General features: G+C 42.7%; 1 protein-coding gene across 1 annotated transcript in view; it reads right to left on the bottom strand.

Annotated features, from left to right (window-relative positions):
- Nucleotides 1-20,331, bottom strand: part of LOC106605061 (plectin) — a 240,151-nt gene that overhangs the window by 45,345 nt on the left and 174,475 nt on the right. Inside the window, exons 32-34 of the mRNA XM_082974927.1 lie at nucleotides 16,852-20,196; nucleotides 9,997-16,347; nucleotides 5,925-5,941 (exon numbers count right to left, since the gene is read on the bottom strand). Of these exons, the coding sequence (XP_082831053.1) occupies nucleotides 5,925-5,941; nucleotides 9,997-16,347; nucleotides 16,852-20,196 (9,713 nt within the window). The remainder of the gene's footprint in view (nucleotides 1-5,924; nucleotides 5,942-9,996; nucleotides 16,348-16,851; nucleotides 20,197-20,331) is intronic.

The following is a 20,331-nucleotide window of genomic DNA, read 5'->3' as shown; positions in this document are numbered from 1 at the left end:
CATTTTTGATCCGGCAGTTATAAAATGATTTACACACCACAAAAACCACAAAGACACACACACACACACACACACACACACACACACACACACACACACACACACACACACACACACACACACACACACACACACACACACACACACACACACACACACACACACACACACACACAATGAGAAATTGAGATTATGTGTGCTACTGATTGAACTCAGCCAGCAGCTCCTGAAGAGAAATATCCCCATGGTTGGCACAGTTTGAAAGAACAAGCCTGAGCTCCCCCTGCACTCCTCTTATCAAAGTTTGCCTTCACCCCCACCACCACTCTAGTTTCTTACCTCCCAAAGAGGAACAAGAATGTGGTCCTCCTGAGCACACTGCACAAAACGGCTGAGATCAGTGATCGTGAGGACAGGAAGCCAGCCATCATCCTGGACTACAACCACAACAAAGGAGACGTGGACAACCTGGATAAGGTGATTGGAACTTACAGCTGCAGAAGGATGACTGCCCGCTGGCCCCTGGTCATCTTCCATAACATCATTGATGTGTCCTCATACAATGTCTTCGTGATATGGAACAAGATCAACCCTACCTGGATGCCTGATAAGTGGACCAAGAGGAGGGTGTTCCTGGAGCAGCTGGGAAAGGCACTTGTAACCCCACACTTTCAAAGAAGGGAGCGCCTCCCCTGTACAGCAGCCTCTGCAGCGCTTGTGAAAGCTGTTCAGGGGGCTGAATCTTGTCCTGATACACCTGAGGCTGCAGCTGGGGCAGGCAAGAGGAGGAGATGCCAATTCTGCCCCCAAAAGAAGGACTGTAAAACAAATACTATGTGCTGCACATATGAGAAATACATCTGCAAAATCCATGCACACATAGTTGCATACTGTACTACATGTTCTAATTAGAGTTGATTGATTTATGTTCTTCACGTTTTTGTTTTGTATCTATTATCTTATTTTATTCTTATTTATTGTTGTTGTTTAATACAATGGTTAAACAAATGGGAAAATACTAGTATTTTGTAGTTGACAGTATCTAAGAATATATCACAATGTTGCCAAAAAATGGTCCAGATGAGGTAGCCTTATCTCAATGAAATGCATTCAAAACTACTTTCTGCACATTTCTGCTACTTTCTTTGGCTATACAAGTGCTATCTCTTGCTAAAAAATTGATGTTTACACCTATGCAGTACCTTTAGCAATAATAATAATAAAAACGAGTGGTGTCCACTGATTAAATGCAGTCTTTTTGCATTGTGAAGAGGGAAAACCCAGATATTCACAAAGTTTGTCATGAATAACAGGTTGCTTCTTCATGCAAAATACATTTACATTTTAGTCATTTAGCAGACGCTCTTATCCAAAGCGACTTACAGTAGTGAATGCATACATTTCGTTTTTTTTTTTTGTACTGGCCCCCCGTGGGAATCGAACCCACAACCCTGGTGTTGCACACACCATGCTCTACCAACTGAGCCACAGGGAAGACTAGATTCAGGGTTTAAAATTCAATTAAGCTGCTTTATTTTAGGGGTTTAGAGAAGGCGGGTCATTATTTACCCTGAGGACAAGGGGAGTATACAGAATGTTAAGACTACACAAAGGTTCGGTTGTTACGCCGTTTAGCGTTATAATCAATTAATCAATCAAACAAACAATTAGGACAATGGAGCTTTTAGTAACACTAAATCAACCAAAACCTATCAATCACAATAAGGTCCTCCTTCACTCTGTGGTAACACAGTACTCACAACCACAAAAAAATAAACACAAAGACGACAAAAGGGCTAAATAATGCAGAGAGTAACAAGATGATGCTGAAAAACACAGTATGGCGATTGATTCAATCAGTGTTTGTGTTGTAAAGAGTCGTGGTGTGCTCTTCAGTCTGGTCATATCAATGTTTCATGCTAGTCCGCTTTAAATCTGTGGATTAGGCTAATTATCGGAGTTGAGGCCCTTGTTCATTATCCACAGTCTTAAAAAACCCTGTTAATGTTTGTGATATAAAATATCACCCTTCAAGACACACTAATTATTGTGCAACACTTAAATCTCATTATGCGTTACTAACAGATAAAAAAGACGAATGGCTGGGCTATACACAACAAAGTATTCTGTCTGTAAGATCCTGTTTTTCTTTTCTTTTTTTTCTCTCTGTCCTCATCCTCCCATCTGAGTCTAATGTCCTTTCAGGGTGTTCGCTCATGTGTGCAGTGGGCCTCCACTGATGAGCGTCTCTCCAGCCTCCCTGTCCCAGCAGAGCACAAAAGAGCTTGCCTGCCTGCCCCTCTCCCCAAAGGAAACTCGCTGCAGGATATGGAGGAGCTAAGACCACCACCTCGATCTCCGCTTGAGTCCGTCTGGCTCTAGATTCTTCTCTCTCACTGATTCCCTTGCTCTTTTTCCTTCTGTCTGAAGTCATACGCCTGTATGTGTAATGTGTATCTCCCTTCTGACTCTTGCTCTGTTGTTTGCACAGTTTTTCTCTCGCTCTCTGTTTAGTGGTATCATGCCAGCCCCCTGGGTGAGAAAGCATTTTTTTCTCTGGGACTTAGGGCATATTATTCGATAGTGATGCTCAGCCCAGCGCCATGGGGACAGTAGATTACACAATAGGGGCCAGCCTCAAATCACTGTTTTTGTTTGAAATCTTCTTTGGATTTCTCCCAGCCCACACAATTAGTGTTAGACCAACAAGTTGCATCATGGGGAATGGGTATTGTCCAGTCCTCTAGCATCCTGTGAATGGATAATATATCAACATTGTTCACTCATTCTTCTCCTTGACTTACTATCCAGCCCCCTCTCCTTCGGTGTCTTTTACTCTCTGTTATTGGATGCACAGCAACAGAGGATGGAGGACGATGTTCATCTTTAATGGTTCCGTGGATATCCATTGATGATGATGGCAATAGGTTGATAGCCTCTTGCAGCAGAATCCACTAAAAGGATTTTGCTTGACTAAATATGCCAAGGCCCTATTCATTCTACTGCTAAGTGCGTAATGTGCACTAAACCTCTGAGAATAATTTTACAGCGGGGAAAGACTGATGTTAGCAATGTTGACATAACATCTCTTAGAAATATATATAAAACAAATGACATTCAAGCTGTGAGTTACATAAGTGAAAGAGAGAAAGGTAAGGAACCTAACAACTCAACAACCCAACTGACCATATGGTCCAGAGGAGGTAGCCTCATCTCCATGCTCTTCAGCCAGTGTCGTAGGGCTCGGATTTGACCTCTGAACTCCCCCTGCCATTGGCTCCACTCCTCTGACTCCCTCCTGGAAGCATACAAGCCCACAAAGCTTGTGTCTATGTCACTATTAATCTCATATACATATCAATACCTGCCTAATCAGATACCTACAGTAACTTCAAATACCTAGAGTATTGCAAACTGCTTTTCCAGCTACAGTGAAAGGGGACTTTGTATTTAAGCAATAAGGCACGAGGGGGTATATGGCCAATATAACACGGCTAAGTGCTGTTTTTAGGCACGACGCATCGCGGAGCCCTATACACAGTCCTTAGCCGTGGTATATTGGCCATACACCACAAACCCCCGAGGTGCCTTATTGCTGTTATAAATTGGTTACCAACATAATTAGAGCAGTAAAAATACATGTTTTGTCATACTTGTGATATACCACGGCTGTCAGCCAATCAGCATTCAGGGCTCGAACCACCCAGTTTATAATAGAATTTTCCTCTTTTTTTTATTTTCAGCAAATTACTATTTATCATGAATAATAACCTGGATAAATACTGTAATTTAAAGTGTCATTATACATAATTATTGGGACAGTGAAGCATTTTTTCTATTTTGGGCTCTATACTTCAAAAGTTTTGATTTGAAATTAAACAAAGACTATGAGGTTAAAGTGCAGATGGTCAGTTTCAATTTGAGGGTATTTCCATGCCTATCGGGTGAGGCGTTTAAAAAGATCAGCAATTTTTGTATACTGAACAACAATAAATGCAACATGCAACAATTTCAAAGATTATACAGTTACAGCTCATAGAAGGAAATCAGTCAATTGAAATAAATTCATTAGGCTCTAATTTATGGATTTCACATGACTGGGCAGGGGCACAGCCATGGGTGGGAATAGGCCCACTCTCTTGAGAGCCAGGCCCACCCACTGGCAAGCCAGGCCCAGCCAATCAGAATGAGATTTTCCCCACAAAAGGGCTTCATTAGAGTGGCCTTTTATTGTACCCAGTGCAAGGTGCACCTGTGTAATGATCATGCTATTTGATATGCCACACCTGTCAGGTGGATGGATTATCATGGCAAATGAGAAATGCTCACTAACAGGGATGTAAACAAATGTCTGTAAACGACATTGCGCGTTTCTGATAAAAATCAGTTTCTACATATCTTCAAGTGCACTCCCGTCAAGCGGTTGTAGTCGCCGCACCTGTGTGGGAGAGCACGAGGAGACACCTTTCATTTCACTATTGACATTTTTTTTTTCTTTCATTAAAATCATTGTTTACTGCGATAACCAATAACCATACCAATTACCCAATGTTTGTAACTGGACCTTTTACACTGTGTGCTTTACAGTTCCTTATTGTTATTGTCTTTGTTCTGTTTGACCATTCAGGTCAATGACTTTAGATCCAGGCACACTGGTCCACTAAACTGTGACAATCGACCAACTGTCATCATCACCAGCCATTTGTTCAGTTTGGGCATGGAGCCCAGTGCAACATGTCTAACACATTGAAATTGTATTTAATTACAAATGTTACGATCTTGAAATGCATACACAAAGGAAAATTCACCAATTATGTGAATTGTTGAAATGTTGAAGTTGTGATGGGTTATGTGTTGAATTGAACCATGGCTACTTTGTTTTTGCATTTACCCATACCCAGAGCTCTGTTCCTTGGATGTGAGTGTTGCCAATCCATACACACTCCCCCTTTCTTCCTGAAACAGACAACAAAAATAACAATGCATCAGAGATTATTCATTTGTGTTTGCTTTCACTCAATATACAGTATAATACCGTGAAGTAGTGCAGCTGAATTGGTAGTGATCAGGACACTGAGTTTGTCCTCATCGATACTTTAGTATAGTACTACCAAAGTTCAAATGTAGGTATTTCATTTTACTGCCCCCTACTGGTAGGTCTGTTACAGCAATGTCTTCCCAAAGCATTGCCTCAACCCCATTCTCTGATGACTTACCTCCTCGTCACTCCTCTCTGGGAGGTGTGGGAGGGACAGGGTCAGTGAAGTGTAGTCAAGGCAGTCATTAGAGGTATTCTGGCAGGTAGATGGCTCATCTCTCATATTGGCTGGATCTTCCATCAATATCGAAGACTAACATTGGCATAGAAAGACACACACAGACATATAGATAGGCCGATAGAGCACTACTTCCAAACCTGCCCATTCATAACACACAGACACACATACACTGTATATCTAAGTCTCTAATAATAACGTTCTCCAAGTCGCCGACAGAAAATGTATATATGAAGTTGGTAGCTGAATCGTGAATGAGGGGATGAGGGTTTATTGTTTGCTTGTATTCCAAGACCTCTGATTCCAAGAGGACATGAGTTGAAATTACTTGTAAGTCAAACTAATAGTGCCCTTATAATGGTGAAATGAAATAATGCAGACAGTAGTGCTTGCAGACAGCAAGTATAGGGCATTAAAGACACTACTTATTTCACCTATAATGATACTATCATGGCATACAGGGCCAGTTGTGTAAATTACTTAAGTAAAAAATACTTTGAAGTACTACTTAAGTCGTTTTTTTGGGTATCTATACTTTATTATTTATATTTTGGTCAACTTTTACTTCACTACATTCCTACAGAAAACAATATACTTTTTACTCCATACATTTTCTCCATACATTCACCCCATTCTCTGATGACTTACCTCCTCGTCACCCCTCTCTGGGAGGTGTGGGAGGGACAGGGTCAGTGAAGGGTAGTCAAGGCAGTCATTAGAGGTATTCTGGCAGGTAGACGGCCCATCTCTCATATTGGCTGGATCTTCCATCAATATCAAAGGCTAACATTGGCATAGAAAGACACACACAGACATATAGATAGGCCGATAGAGCACTACTTCCACACCCGCCCATTCATAACACACAGACACTGTATATCTAAGTCTCTAATAACATTCTCCAAGTCGCTGACAGAAAATGTATCCATTAAATGAAGTTGGTAGCTGAATCGTGAAGGAGGGTTCATTGTTTGCTCGTATGATTCCAAGAGGACATGAGTTGAAATGACTTGTAAGTCAAACTAGTAGTGCCCTCATAATGGTGAAATGAAATAATGCAGACAGTAGTGCTTGCAGACAGCAAGTAGAGGGCATGAAATACTACTTAATTCACCTATAATGATACTAACATGGTATACAGTACCAGCGGTGTAAAGTAATTATGTAAAAATACTTTAAAGTACTACTTAAGCCATTTTTTGGGGTATCTGTACTTTACTATTTATATTTTTGACTACTTTTACTTCACTACATTCCTACAGAAAACAATGTACTTTTTACTCCATGCATTTTCTCTGACACCCAAAAGTACTAGTTATATTTTGAATGTCTAGCAGGACAGGAAAATGGTCCAATTCACACTTATCAAGAGAACATCCCTGGTCATCTCTACTGCCACTGATCTGGCAGACTCACTAAACACAAATGCTTAATTTGTAAATAATGTCTGAGTGTTGGAGTGTGCCCCTGGCTATCATATAAGGAATTTGAAATTATTTATACTTTTACTTTGATACTTAAGTATACTTTAGCAATTACCTTTACTTTTGATTCAAATCAAATGTATTTATATAGCCCTTCTCACATCAGCTGATGTATCAAAGTGCTGTACAGAAACCCAGCCTAAAACCCCAAACAATGCAGGAGTAGAAGCACGGTGGCTAGGAAAAACTCCCTAGAAAGGCCAAAACCTAGGAAGAAACCTAGAGAGGAACCAGGCTATGAGGGGTGGCCAGTCCTCTTCTGGTTGTGCCATGTGGAGATTATAACAGAACATGGCCAAGATGTTCAAATGTTCATAAATGACCAGCATGGTCAAATAATAGTAATCACAGTGAACAGGTCAGGGTTCCATAGCCGCAGGCAGAACAGTTGAAACTGGAGCAGCAGCAGGCAGCAGGCACCAGGTAGTCCTGAGGCATGGTCCTAGGGCTCAGGTCCTCCTAGGGCTCAGGTCTTCCTAGGGCTCAGATTCCTTAAGTACAGTATATTTAAAACCAAATACTTTTAGACTTTCACTCAAGTAGTATTTTACTGGGTGACTTTCACTTTTACTTGAGTCATTTTCTATTAAGGTATTTTTACTTTTACTCCAGTATGACAATTGTGTACTTTTTCCACCACTGTACAAAACAATGGTTTTAAGCTTAAGTATATGCATACCACAATAAAATGACTAAACTAAAGTACAAGGCCTACCACTAAATACAATGGCTTAAACTGAAGTCATTTGCATCAATTGAGCAATTTTGCATGAAAAACATACAGTATATCAGATGCTTCTACCAATAAATTGATTCATAGCCTTTAGTGTGAAAATATATAATGCGCCTACAGGTACACACAATGTAATCTTATGTGTTATGCTTAATATTAGTGATATGTTCTGTATGCTGTACGGTCACTGTGTAGATAATTCCATTGTCAGAATGTGTGATTTACCTGGATATTGAAATGTAGTTGACAAGATTACCTTTTTTAATAGCACATTTATTTACATTAAAGTGTTATCATCAAAACATACACCAGATTCCATTCACCATGCCACTCAACACAAAAATCTGTTAATGAGCAAAACCAACCAGTTAGTTTTGATTAAATATCTTGTTACCACTTAAATCCGCATTTAACGAAACACGTTTTGCGGAGCAGATACATGTTCTATTCTCTTCTTCTTACAATTTATTTTTTCCAAAAATATTTATTACCAAGTTAGTAAAACATGCAAAGCAAAAATGTATTATATAAGAAAAATATGATGACAAATGAAAATGAAGATTTACAGAAGTAAAACACTTCCTAGAAGCAGAACAGAAAAAAAACATTCTTGGTATGGAAAACAAGAACTACTATACTGGTTTAAAAGCAACATATGACAAAGCTTCAAAATCATTTTTGCAAAGGAAATATGTAAAATGTAGGAAAATGTCTTGATCCTAGAAAATATGTACATTCATTCAATGTATTGTAAAATCAGATCATATATTGCAATGTCATCTCAGCAACTATTTACTTTGGTTTTGACTGATGTTACAATGATGTTGCTTACAGAAATTAAGATTACATTGCATTTCATCTTCATGGTGCTGACCATGTGAAAGCCCATAAACATAGTGATGTGTACATGTAAGTGGTGTAATCCAAAATAGGGGGATTATGATCAATATTCAAGTAAGAATGTTGGACAAAAGTTCATGGAGTTTGTTCCTAGTATGGTATCCCAGGGAGACTTCAGGGGTCACAAGCCTCAACTGTCTTCAAAAATGAGGGAGGTGCAATGGAAGCAAGGTACTCAATGGCAGATCTAAAAACAAAACAAAAATAATAATTTTGAGACAACAAAACCAATAACAGTAACAAAAAAAAATAAACAAAAAAATAAATAATTGTAATGCAAACAAATAAATAGCAAATGTATTTGATTATTTAATGCTTTATTTGGTAGATGATGAATTTACCTGAATTTCTGGATGCTGAAGCTGTTGAACTGGGATATCGTCCCCGTTAAGAGACTCATCAGCCAAGCCAATCTGAGTACCTGCAAATCCCCATCGAATTCTGATGGAATGAGACATCTGTCAAAAAAAGGGAATCAATCATCTTAAAATACTGAGGTGAAAAAGGCATGATCATAATCATCCAACTAATAAAAACGTTTGATAGCGCTTTCTTTCAAACTAGAATTGAAATACTAGCGATAAAGGGGGAGGAGAAAAAAACAGAATCAGAGGAGAGTAGAGAAGGCTGTGATGAAAGGGATAAAAGGAAAGTACATTACAAAACTATATTACCAAATTACAAATCAGAAAACTGATTTCAACTTACAAGAACCAAAGCAACATCCAGGATGCAGATCTTTGCCTCTAATGTCAGAGGAAGCATGGTGAAGCCTGAAATCTTCTTAGGACAGTCTACCAGGAACACTTGATAAGAGGTAAATGGTGGGTATAGTAGTCCATAATGATGGGTGTAATAGTTCAGAACTTTGAAGTGGGTGATTAAAGAATAAGGTGATGACTTGGTGCATGGGCCTGTCCACTGAACAGAAAGGGCAATGTTGTCTGGGATGTAGGCAGGGAAGCAGTTCATTAAACTTTGAATGTTGCAGTCTTCCTCCACTGTTTATGTAGTGTTTCTTTATTCTGCTCTGCGACTATTTGTTTTACTTTGCTAGATAACATATTTCACTTTTTTTTTAAACTCTGGGTCAAACTCTATACAGACATTCAGAAATATGAAGACATCTAAAAGCATCACTATAATATCTATGTTGGCATATTTCATAGAATATTGTCAAACAGATAAAAGAAAGTGGATAAAAAATATTCTTAAGTTTAAAAAGAAAAAGAAAACTGTAAAAATATATCTGTTCGAAGTACATATGTTCGTTAAGGAAAGCTTAAGTATACAAGTTGTGTTAACCCGAACTATAAAATCAGTTGTGGTCACTTTTTATGAAGTAAAAACTAAATCCGAAACTTTGCTCTTAAAATATAAATTGACTTCCTAATCAATAAAAATTGCAATAAAACGGAACAAAACAGTTAATTTATCTAATAATTCTAAGAAATTAAGGCTGGAGAGATAAGGCATTGTTTTGAACATCTTTATGAGGAACTGCATTTAATTACTTCCAGCCATTTCCTAATGTGACCACATGAGGAGCAGAATAAATTAATTATTTGTTTTTCAAATGTCAATTGATTTTTCCTCTAAATTATGCAACCGCGATATGCATTGGTATCATCATTGGGAAGGCTCGTTGTCCTTCTAAGCTGCATGGCCTGATCATTGCTAGAGCCGTAAGGGCTTGGGCTAGCTCATCCATGTTGAGCCCATTATGAGGTCCTGCATCATATCTGCGGCCACCATAACTGCTGGAGCTGGTGTAGGAGGAGGATGAGAAGTTCATGGTGAAACCGGAACCTGTGGCATCAAAGCTGCCTCTTCTGGATCCTGTTCTGGATCCAGTCCTGGACCCAGACCTGGAGCCAGCGGCAGACCCGGAATTGCTGGCATTGTATGGGCTGTACAGCCCTTTGCTTGACTGTGAGGAGGCCTCCAGCAGTCGCAGGCCAGATCCTTCCTCAACCATGCTTCTGTCCATGGCATCTTTGTAGGAGATTTTTAGTTTGGTTTTGGGACATGTCAGGTATTTGGAGTAAGCACTCACATCTCTCAGCTTCTGAGCAGTGCGAGCATCAATTGTGCCCTTTCTGATGGATTCATCCAGTGAGACTCTGCCCTCAACATCCGGTTCAATCAGCCCCCCCGTAAGGTACTGGACTTCCAGAAAACGTTGCCCAGCTTCATAATACAGCCAGCCTTTCTTTAGAGCTTGGGAGGCAGACATCTTCACTTTGGTTCTTGGGTCCTCAAATCCATTGAAAGCTTTGTGAGCCAGGTTGATACGGTCCACCATCACCTTGTCCACAAGCCCTTTCTCGGTTGCCTCAGTAACAGCGAATCGTTCCCCAGTAGTTGGGTCGATTATGCCCCCTGTGCAGGCTTGTGCCTCAAGTAATCTTTGGCCTGTGATATTGTCCACAAGGTTCCTGTGCATGGCCTCTGTGACTGACACCTTCTCCAAAGTGTCTGTATCCAGGATTCCGGCTACAGGGCCAGTCTCCTCCGTGGGGTCATTCCACATGATTGCAGGGGGTCTAATGGAGGGTATGGGGCTCATGGGATTGTATGATGATGAGGTGGAACCAGAGGTGGAACCAAAAGAGGATGACCGGGAGCGGAAGCCACCCATGTTTCCAGACAGCATGTCAGCAAACTCAGTGATTGACAGGTTTCCGGAGCGGTATGTACTAAGTGAAGTCTGGTCAATGAGGCCTCGTGCGAGGGCGTCATCAATGTCATACTGTCTTCCTGACCGTCTGTCGATGATCATTGACTTGATAACGCCATCAGAGGATGTCTGCGTGATCTCTTCCCACTCACACTCCTGCTCAGAAAGCTCTAGGTAGGTCTGATGGTCAATGAGCTGCTTTCTAAATGCCTCATAGACAGTCATCTCTTTGCCTGAATCTGGGTCCACGATGACTACTCGGCGTTTGCGGACAGAGGATTTGGAGGAGGTCTTTTTCTCACGCTTCTTCTCCTTCAGGAGCAGGAGGACAAGGCCAGTAGCTGGGTCAGTGATGCATCTCTCCATTAGCCCGAGGTAGGTCAGGTTCTCCTCAGTGTTGGGATCGAAGAAACCCTTGGTGTCATCTGATGGATCTGTGAGAATCTCATTCATTTCCTCGTCGAAGAGGCCACGGTTGTAGGCCACCTCCACTGGCAAGCGATGACTCTCCTCTGGGTCAATGATTCCGCCAGTGGCAATCTGAGCCTCAAGGAGACGTATTCCATGGTCTTTTAAGATGAGCCCCTTCTTCATGGCCTGGAACAGAGAGATTGTCTTGCCGGAATAGGGGTCTCTGTAACCTGTCACGGCACGCTCAGCAGAGAGAAGCTTGTCTTTGAATTCTGGCCCCACTATTCCCATCTTGACAGATTCATTGACAGTAAGTTTGAGATTTTTGATTGGGTCAATTACATAGCCTGTGGCAGCCTGAGCCTCAAGCAGTTCAAAGGCAGTTCCTGGCCTGATCATGTTCTTTTTCATGGCTTGGTAGACTGATAGACGGTCATTAGTTCCCTCTACATAAACACCAGCGATACAGCTTGTGCCCTCAAGGTATTTTTGGAGTCGACGGCTAACCTCTTCCACTGAAATCAGACCTTCATTCAGCTCATTGACCGTCTGTTGGTCGATGATCTGAGAGCGTAACATCTCCTCTATGGTGATCTGTTTTCTAAGACCTTTGAACATCAGTCTCTTGTCTCCCAGTGACAGCAAGCGCATCCCATTGGTAGGGTCAATCTTGCATCTCTTGAGTAATTGGGCATAAGAAAGTTTCTCCTCAGTGACAGGGTCAACAAATCCCTTTACGTCATCAGCAAGCCTTGTATTTGTTTCCTTGTTGATGTATCCTCTCTGTGTGGCAATGTCTGCTGGGAGGTGGAAGTAGAATTCAGGATCCATAATGCCTCCTGTGGCAGTCTGAGCCTCCAACATTTTCAGAGCATATTCCTCCATAACAAGGTCCTTTTTCATTGCTTGGAAGAGAGATATGATTTTGCCACTATAAGGATCCTTGTAGCCTGTGACCGCTCTCTCAGCAGACAGAAGTCTGTCGTGGATCTCTGGGCCGACCACACCCTTGCGGACAGCCTCATCAACAGTGAGTGTCTCGTTTCTCACAGGATCAATTATGAATCCTGTTGCTGCTTGTGCTTCCAGGAGACTAAGGGCAATTTCAGGCTTCAAGAACCCTCTCTTCATCGCTGAATAAATGCTCATCCTGGAAGTGGAGTCAGACATGACACCAGCAACGCAGCCCGTGCCAAACAGATACTGCTTCACACTCTGCATCTCCATAATGTCACGGATGTTTCTTTTGTCTTGCTTCAGCAGGTTGAATGTCTCCAGGTCAATGATACGGGAATTGTAGAGCTCCTCGATAGTGACCCTACGTCTGATTGTGTTGCAGGACTTAACAGTTTCACCTCTGATGATCTCTCTCTGCTCCATAATCTCAATAATGATGATGATCATGCGCTCTTTAGTGATACTGCCTGAGCGATACTCCTCCATCAGCTTCTTCCTCTCTTGCTCAGGAAGTAGATTTGAGTTCATGATGTCCCAGAGACTTTTTGAGCCTCCAGCAAGGGATTCAAGTGAACTGGGGAGGTCAATTTTGGTTGTGGTCAGGTCATTCTGCGTCTGTTCCTCCGTGTAGAGGTATGTCTTCTCCACCACAGTTGGGGCCTGTGGCTTGGAAAGTGGTAGAAGGTTCATGCCTGAATCAGGATCTCTAGTGCACTTCTCTTTCAGCTGTTTGTATGTTACTTTTTCATCTGAATTGGGGTCTGAGAAAGCTTTGTTATTGTCAGATGGTTCCGAGAAGGTGTGTGTCATTTCTTTGCTGAAAAGGCTCTTCTGATAGGCAACGTCAATAGGAACGCGGTGGCTATTCACAGGATCAATGATTCCTCCGGAACTCAGTTGGGCCTCCATGAGTGGCATGACATGCTCCTTAATGATTAGATCTTTTTCCATTGCTTGGAAGAGAGAGATTGTTTTGCCCGTGAAGGGATCTTTGTAACCAGTGACTGCTTTTTCAGCAGCAAGCAGTTTCTCATGTAACTCAGGGCCGACAACGCCTGCTTTAACGGCATCATCCACTGACAGGTACTGGTTCTTCACTGGATCTATAATGAACCCTGTGGCAGCTTGGGCCTCTAGAAGTGACAGGCCTGTGTTGTGTCTCAGAATATTTTTCTTCATAGCTTGATAGATGCTGATCTTCTCCTTTGTTGGTTCAAGGTAGACACCAGCAATACTGTCAGAGCCCTGCAGGTACTTGCTTACATTGACATTTTCGCTGACCTGTGTAGGTGTCTTTTTGCCTTGTTGGAGCATGTCAAACGTAGCTTTGTCAATGATTTTGGAATCAAACAGTGACTTGGCAGAGACAGGTGCTCTAAGCCCTTTGAAGCTGTCTTGTTCTTGTTTCTTAGCCTCTTTCTCATTTACAATGGTGATCACAATCGTGGTGATCTTTTCTATTGTAATCGTTCCAGACCTATACTGCCTCATCAGGTCAATTCTCTGTTCCTCTGTAATATATTCAGAGTGGATAATTTCCCAGATAGTGAGTTTCTTCCCTTTGAGTGGACCAGACTGCAGCTCCATTGTTGCTTGTCTCATGGCCTCTTTGGTTTGGACCTCTGTGTATGCATGTTCTTCCTTCGCATTGATTGCTTGCTCAGACAGAGGTAGAAGCTGAAGGCCAGATTTCTTGTCAGTGACACATCTCTTGTATAGCTGTGAGTATGTGACATTTTCCTGTGTGTTGGGGTCAAAGTAGCCTTTAACATCATCAGTTGGATTTTTCAGAATCTGGTTCATTTCGTCATCAAAGAAGCCTCGTTTACAGGCAACATCATGTGGGATGCGGTGGCTTTTCACTGGATCAATGATGCCTCCTGTTGCAAGCTGCGCGTCTAGGAGTCTGATGCCCTGATCTTTTGGAATGAGTTCTTTCTTCATTGCTTCGAACAAAGACACAGTCTTTCCCGTGTAAGGATCTTTGTAGCCTGTAACACCTCTTTCTGCTGACAGTAGTTTTTCATGTAGCTCAGGACCAATGACAGTTGCTTTCACAGCTTCATCAACAGTGAACTTCTGATTCTTTATAGGATCAACAACAAATCCTGTTCCTGCTTGTGCTTCCAGGAGAGTTAAAGCAGGCCCTACCCTCATCATATCCTTCTTCATGGCTTGATAGAACGACATAGTCTCCTTAGTTGAGTCAATAACTACACCTGCAATGCAGTTTGTACCCTTCAAGGATTTTTGAACAGGCTCCATTTCAGACACCTCTTTGATTGTTTTATTGCCTGTGTGCAGCTTGTTGTAGAGGTCTTTGTCGATTATCTTTGACTCCAGTAGTTCAGTAGCAAGGACTGTTCCCCTCAGACCCTCAAAAGCGATTTCATTCTTTTTTTCCTTTTCCTCTGCCATAGTGATAACAATCTTGATGATTTTTTCCACTGTGATCTTTCCTGTCTTGTACTGACGAATAAGGTCCTTTCTCTGGTCCTCGGTAAAGTACTCAGAGGTGATGATTTCCCAGATAGTTACAGTCTTCCCTTTGAATTTTCCAAATGGCACAGAGACAGTCGTCTTGCTGAACACATCCTTGGTCTCCTGCTCTGTGTAAGTTGACGTGCTCAGAGCAGCCTTGTCAGTGATGGGCAGGAGCAGCAGTCCTGTCTCCGGATCTGTGCTGCATCTCTGCATTAGCTGAAAGTATGTTAAGTTCTCCTGGGTGTTAGGATCAAAGAATCCCTTGGTGTCATCCGAAGGGTCCTCAAGTATCTTGTTCATCTCAGTGTCAAACTGCCCCTGTTTGTATGCTGTCTCGATGGGCACACGGTGGCTGTTTATGGGGTCAATGAGTCCGCCAGTAGCTATCTGAGCCTCAAGCTGCCTAATGGCATGGTCTCTGTCAATCAAGCCCTTCTTCATAGCTTCAAAGAGTGAGATCTTGTTACCGGTGTAAGGGTCTTTGTAACCAGTGACAGCTCTCTCAGCAGACAGCATTTTGTTGTGCAGTTCAGGTCCGATCAGGCCTTCCTTCACAGCCTCACTGACAGAGAGTTTCTTGTTTTTAACTGGGTCTACTACATAGCCAGATGCTGCCTGTGCCTCCAGGAGGATCAAAGCCCAGCCAGGAGTAATTTTCTTTTCTTTCATAGCTTCATATATTGCCATTTTCTGATTAGACTGTGTCAAGACACCCCCTATACAGTTCTTGCCCTGCAGAATTGTTCTTAACTTGTCAGTTTGGCTGAGGTCTTGCACAGTGGCTTTGCCTTTCTTCAGCTTATCAAACTCCTTTTTCGTCAAAAGGCCAACTTCATAAAGTCTGCTTGCAGGTACTTTCTCGCGGATGCCATCAAAAGAAAATGTATCCTTCTTACTGTCAACCTCCTCCCCAACACTTTGGCCATTGGTAACCTGCTTTGTTGTCTCCACCATGGTCATATGGATCAGTTCGTCCTCAGGCACATCGTCAGTCTGGATATCGATTTCTCTGGTGTGGGAGACTGGCTCTTTATGGGCAACCTCGAGCTGCTGCAGTTTCTCACGAAGTTTCTTGTTCTCCTCGCCAAGCAGCTTTTCCTGTTCAAGTCTTTTCCTTTCAAGCTCCTGCATCTCTTTTTGCTTGTTGAGCATTTCTTTCTCAGCCTCTTTTTGTTTGTTGAGGGCAGCATCCATGGTAGCCTGAAGTTTATTTTTCTCCTGCTCCATTTGTTTCCTCTGGCGTTCCTGTTCTTCTTTGAGGGCCTTGGCCTTCTTGACCTCCTCCTCAAACTGGTTCTCAAGCTTCTTCTTCTCATCTTCAATTTGTTTCTCCTTCTTCAACAGCTCCGCCTTTTCTGTGACGAATGTCTGCTGGAGTACTGTCTTCTCGTGTTGGATTTGTTTCTGCTGAGCATTGACCATCTAATTGAGAAAAATGGAAAGCAAGAACATAATTAGAACAATTTGAGTTTCATTTGTATTTAAAATATTACGAAAAACTCCATCAATCGACATATTGTGCATTATAGTAAAGAAATTACAACATTTTAGTACAATGCCCTCCACTTATAAGAATCAGACCCAAATAGTTAAAAAAAATATATAATAGATGTAATTATTCCTATGTTACATAATAGTATATATACTCTTCTCAGTAAGGGAAGAACATTATGGGGAACACCACCAATAATGAATCTATACTTTTGTACAACTGGACAAAATAAAAATATCTGGAAGGGATATGATCTTTTTAAGCTTAGTGTACTGTAAAACAAATATAACTCAATATAATATAACTGTGTAAGTGGTTAATTTTAAGAAGGAATAGATAAAGAAATGTAATGAAATAATTTAAGATGGTTTGTTTTCAGAGAGATGGTTAACAATGACATAGGCTGCACTACTATGCCATCTCTAACACAATACCTCTTTAGAGTTATTCTGTAGGTCTTCAGCCTCCTTTTTCAGTTTGGCCTTCTCCTTTTCTAGATCAGCAATGGCTTTGCGTAGCTCATCAGCCTCATTGTTGCTGCTCAGTTTCTGTTTCTCCACAACAGACACTTTCTCTTTAGCCGCTAGCTCTGTCTGATGAAGACGGGCACTGATCTCATCTGCTTGCTTCTTGAATTTCTTGGCCTCATTCTCTGCTTTGGACTGAGCATCACTAAGTTGGGACACCTTGACTTTGAGATTTTCAGCTTCGGCTGTGATCTCCAGCTGTCTCCTGCGCTCAGCTTCCAAGGATTTCTGGAAGCCCTCAGTCTCTTCCTCGAGACGCTGCTGCATCAGTTGTTTATCCTCAAGCAGCTTCTGGGCCTGCTCTTGAGCCAGGTCCTTCTGTCTTTGGAGCATCTCAGCCTCTGCTTTCAGTTTACATGCTTCCTGAATGGCGAGCATCTTCTCCTTTAGCATCTTCTCTGCAAGTGTCCTCTGTTGGGCGAGGTCAGATTCAGCGATTTGTCTCATGTGTGCAGCCTCTTGGGCTTCCACACTGAGTCTGGCAGCTTCTTCTGCAAGCTCCTTCATGTTCTCAGCTTCCTCAGCCAGGAATTTCTGAGTGTTATCCTTGTCCTTTTTGATAAGACGCTGGTTCTCCTGCTCAATTCTGAGTTTCAGTTTGACCAACTCCTCCATCTGAATCTTGACTTTGAATAACTCCTCTTCTACCTGGGCCTTCTGCTTGACCGCATCACCGACTTCGTCCTTTAAGCGCTGCAGCTCCTCGTCTAAGACAGATTTTTGCTTGTCAGTTTCATCCAGCTGAAGCCTGACCTTTGCAAGCTCTTTCTCTACCTGAGACTTTTGACTCACTGTTTGCTCTGCAAGCTTTTTGTGCTTTGCCATCTCTGCATCTGCTTGTTGTTTCTGTTTGATTGCATCAGCCTCAGCCTGTGCTCGCTTGGCAGCTTCGATCTCTGCCTCCTTTCTCAATTTTACGGCTTCCTCTTGAGCTTTGGCTTGGTTGGCAGCTTGGAGCACAGCGGCCTGTTTTTGGCGTTCTGCATCCTCTGCTTGTTGCCGGAGAAGAGCAGCCTCCTTCTCTGCCTTTTCCTTGGCAAGCTCTGCCTGTTTTGCAAGCATCTTGGCTTTTTCATACTCTTCCTTGAGCTGTTTCTGCATGAGGTTGTCCTCCTTCTGTTGGACAAGGACACTCTGAACTTGCTGTTCTGCTGCATTGCATTTTTGTGCTGCTTGTTTGGATACGAGAATCTGTCTTTCTGCTTCCTTGTCAGCATCCTCTTTCTGCTTTTTGGCTTCATCTGCTTTCTTTTTGAGGCGCTCCACTTCCTCCTGTGCATTTTTGCACTGTCTGCCTGCTTCTTCCTCTGCAGCAGTGATCTTTTTTACCTTTTCCTCTGCTTCGCGCCTGCGTTTCTCCTCCTCCAGGGCAAGTTTCCTGTGTTTCTCAGCCTCTTTTTCAGCTTGGAGTTTACTCTGCTGTGTTTCCTCTGCAATGTTTTTCAGTTTATTCAACTCCAGCTCCAAATCAAGCTTGCCAGATGAGGCTTTCTCAAAGTTTAGCTTGAGAATGCGAATTTCCTCCTCAACCACTCGTCTCTGCTTGAGAGTTTCATCTACAAGTGTCTTTTGTCTTCCCAACTCATTCTCAGATGACTTCTTGAGTTGATTGATCTTTTCTTCAATATCTTGCTTGTGCTGGCTGGCTTGGTCCTCCAGAGCTTTCCTCTGGTAAGCTTCATCCTCAGCTTGTCGTCTGAGTCGCTCATTCTCAGCCTCTTTTTCTTTGAGGGCAATTTCTGCTTCAGTCTTCATGCGAGTTGCCTCATTAATGGCAGCAAGTTTCTCCTTGAGGATCCTTTCAGCTTCTGCTCTTTGACGAGCTGCCTCTTGCTCAGCAACTTGTCTTTGTCGCTTGGCTTCCTCAGCAATGGATCTAAGTTTTCCTGCCTCCTCAGCAAGGTCCCTCATTTTTGCAGCTTCAGATTCGAGGAGCTGTTTGCTCTTCTCAGTGTTGGACATGCTATCCTTTTCTGCCTTGGACTTTAGCTGCAGGAGTACATTCATTTCACTCCTCACTTTGGCCAGTTCATCTTCGAGCTGTTTCCTTTGCTGCTCAGCTGCACTGACTTCATTCTTCAGGCGGTACAGCTCGTCATCAAGCAGGGATCTCTGTTGCTCAGCATGGTCGAAGTCTGCCCTTAGCCGGATTAACTCCTGTTCTGCTGAGAGTTTCTGCTGAGCAGTTCCCTCAGCTAGCCTTCTCTGCCTCTCCAGCTCTTGCTCTGCCATATCTTTCTGTTTCAGTGCGGACTCCTCAGCTTTAGCCCTCTTCCTGGCCTCACGCTCAGCATCCTCCTTCTGTTTCTCGGCATCCTCCTGGGCACGGCTCTTTTTGTGAGCTTCTTCCTCAGCCTGGAGCCTTAAGCGGAGTGCCTCATTGGCCTTCTGCCTCCATTTCTCTAACTCCTTCTCTGCCTCCTCCCTGGCCATATCAGCCTCTTCCTGTTGCTTCTTAAGACGAGCTGCCTCCTCCTGCAGCTGGATGACAGTGACATGCTCTAGTTTGAGTGATTCCTCCAGCTTTGATGTCTTTTCAACATAGGACATGCGTTTGCTCTGGAGTTCGGTGGCAGCACTCTTCTGTGCCACCTCCTGGGCAACCTTGATCTGCCTCTCCTTCTCCACTTCAGCTTGCTTCATGCGTCTCTCCGCCTCCTCCGCCTGCATCTTCAGCTTCTCAAGGTCTTCCAGAGCCTTCTGCTTCTGCTTGGCAGCCTCCTTCTCAGCCTCAGACTTTAACTTGAGCTCTTCCTCTGCCTTGCGTTTTTTCTGGGTCTCCTCGTTGACCTGTTTGCGGAGCTTCTCAGCCTCCTCCTGTGCAAGCTTCCTCAGCCTCTCGGCTTCAGACGCTTTTTCCCGGAGTTGCTTGAGCTCATCCTCAGCTGTAGACTTCTGATTGACAGTGGTCTCCAGCTGGATCCTGATGATACGGATTTCCTCCTCAATCTTGACTCTGCTCTGATTGGCTTCTTCTACCTGTTGGCTCTTGGACTTGATCTGCTGCTCTGAGAGATTTTTGAGCTCATGTAGTTCCAGCTGGATATTGTGCTTTTGCTTTTCTGCATCTACAGAAACAACTTGTCTCCTGCTGACTTCCTCCTGCATCATGAGCTTCAGCTCTTGAGCTTCCTGCTCTGCCTTGGCAATGGCCTTTGCATGAGATTCAGCTAGCTGCTTCTGTTTGTTTAACTCAGCCTGCATCTCTGCCATTTTTTTCCTGTCTTCCGCTTTCATTTTCTCAGCAGCTTTCTGTATTAGTGGAAGCAAATGGTAAAGAAAATATAAAAATTAAGCATGACAGGTTAAATGTTAATGTTAATAGTTAGCTTAAAGATATATATGTTTAGATGTAAATTCATTCAGGAGGATGCTGTTAAAGCAAGT

Source organism: Salmo salar, chromosome 05 (assembly GCF_965601325.2).
Source record: "Salmo salar chromosome 05, fSalSal1, whole genome shotgun sequence".
Lineage (NCBI taxonomy): Eukaryota > Metazoa > Chordata > Actinopteri > Salmoniformes > Salmonidae > Salmo > Salmo salar.
This window is presented reverse-complemented; position numbering and strand designations above follow the sequence as displayed.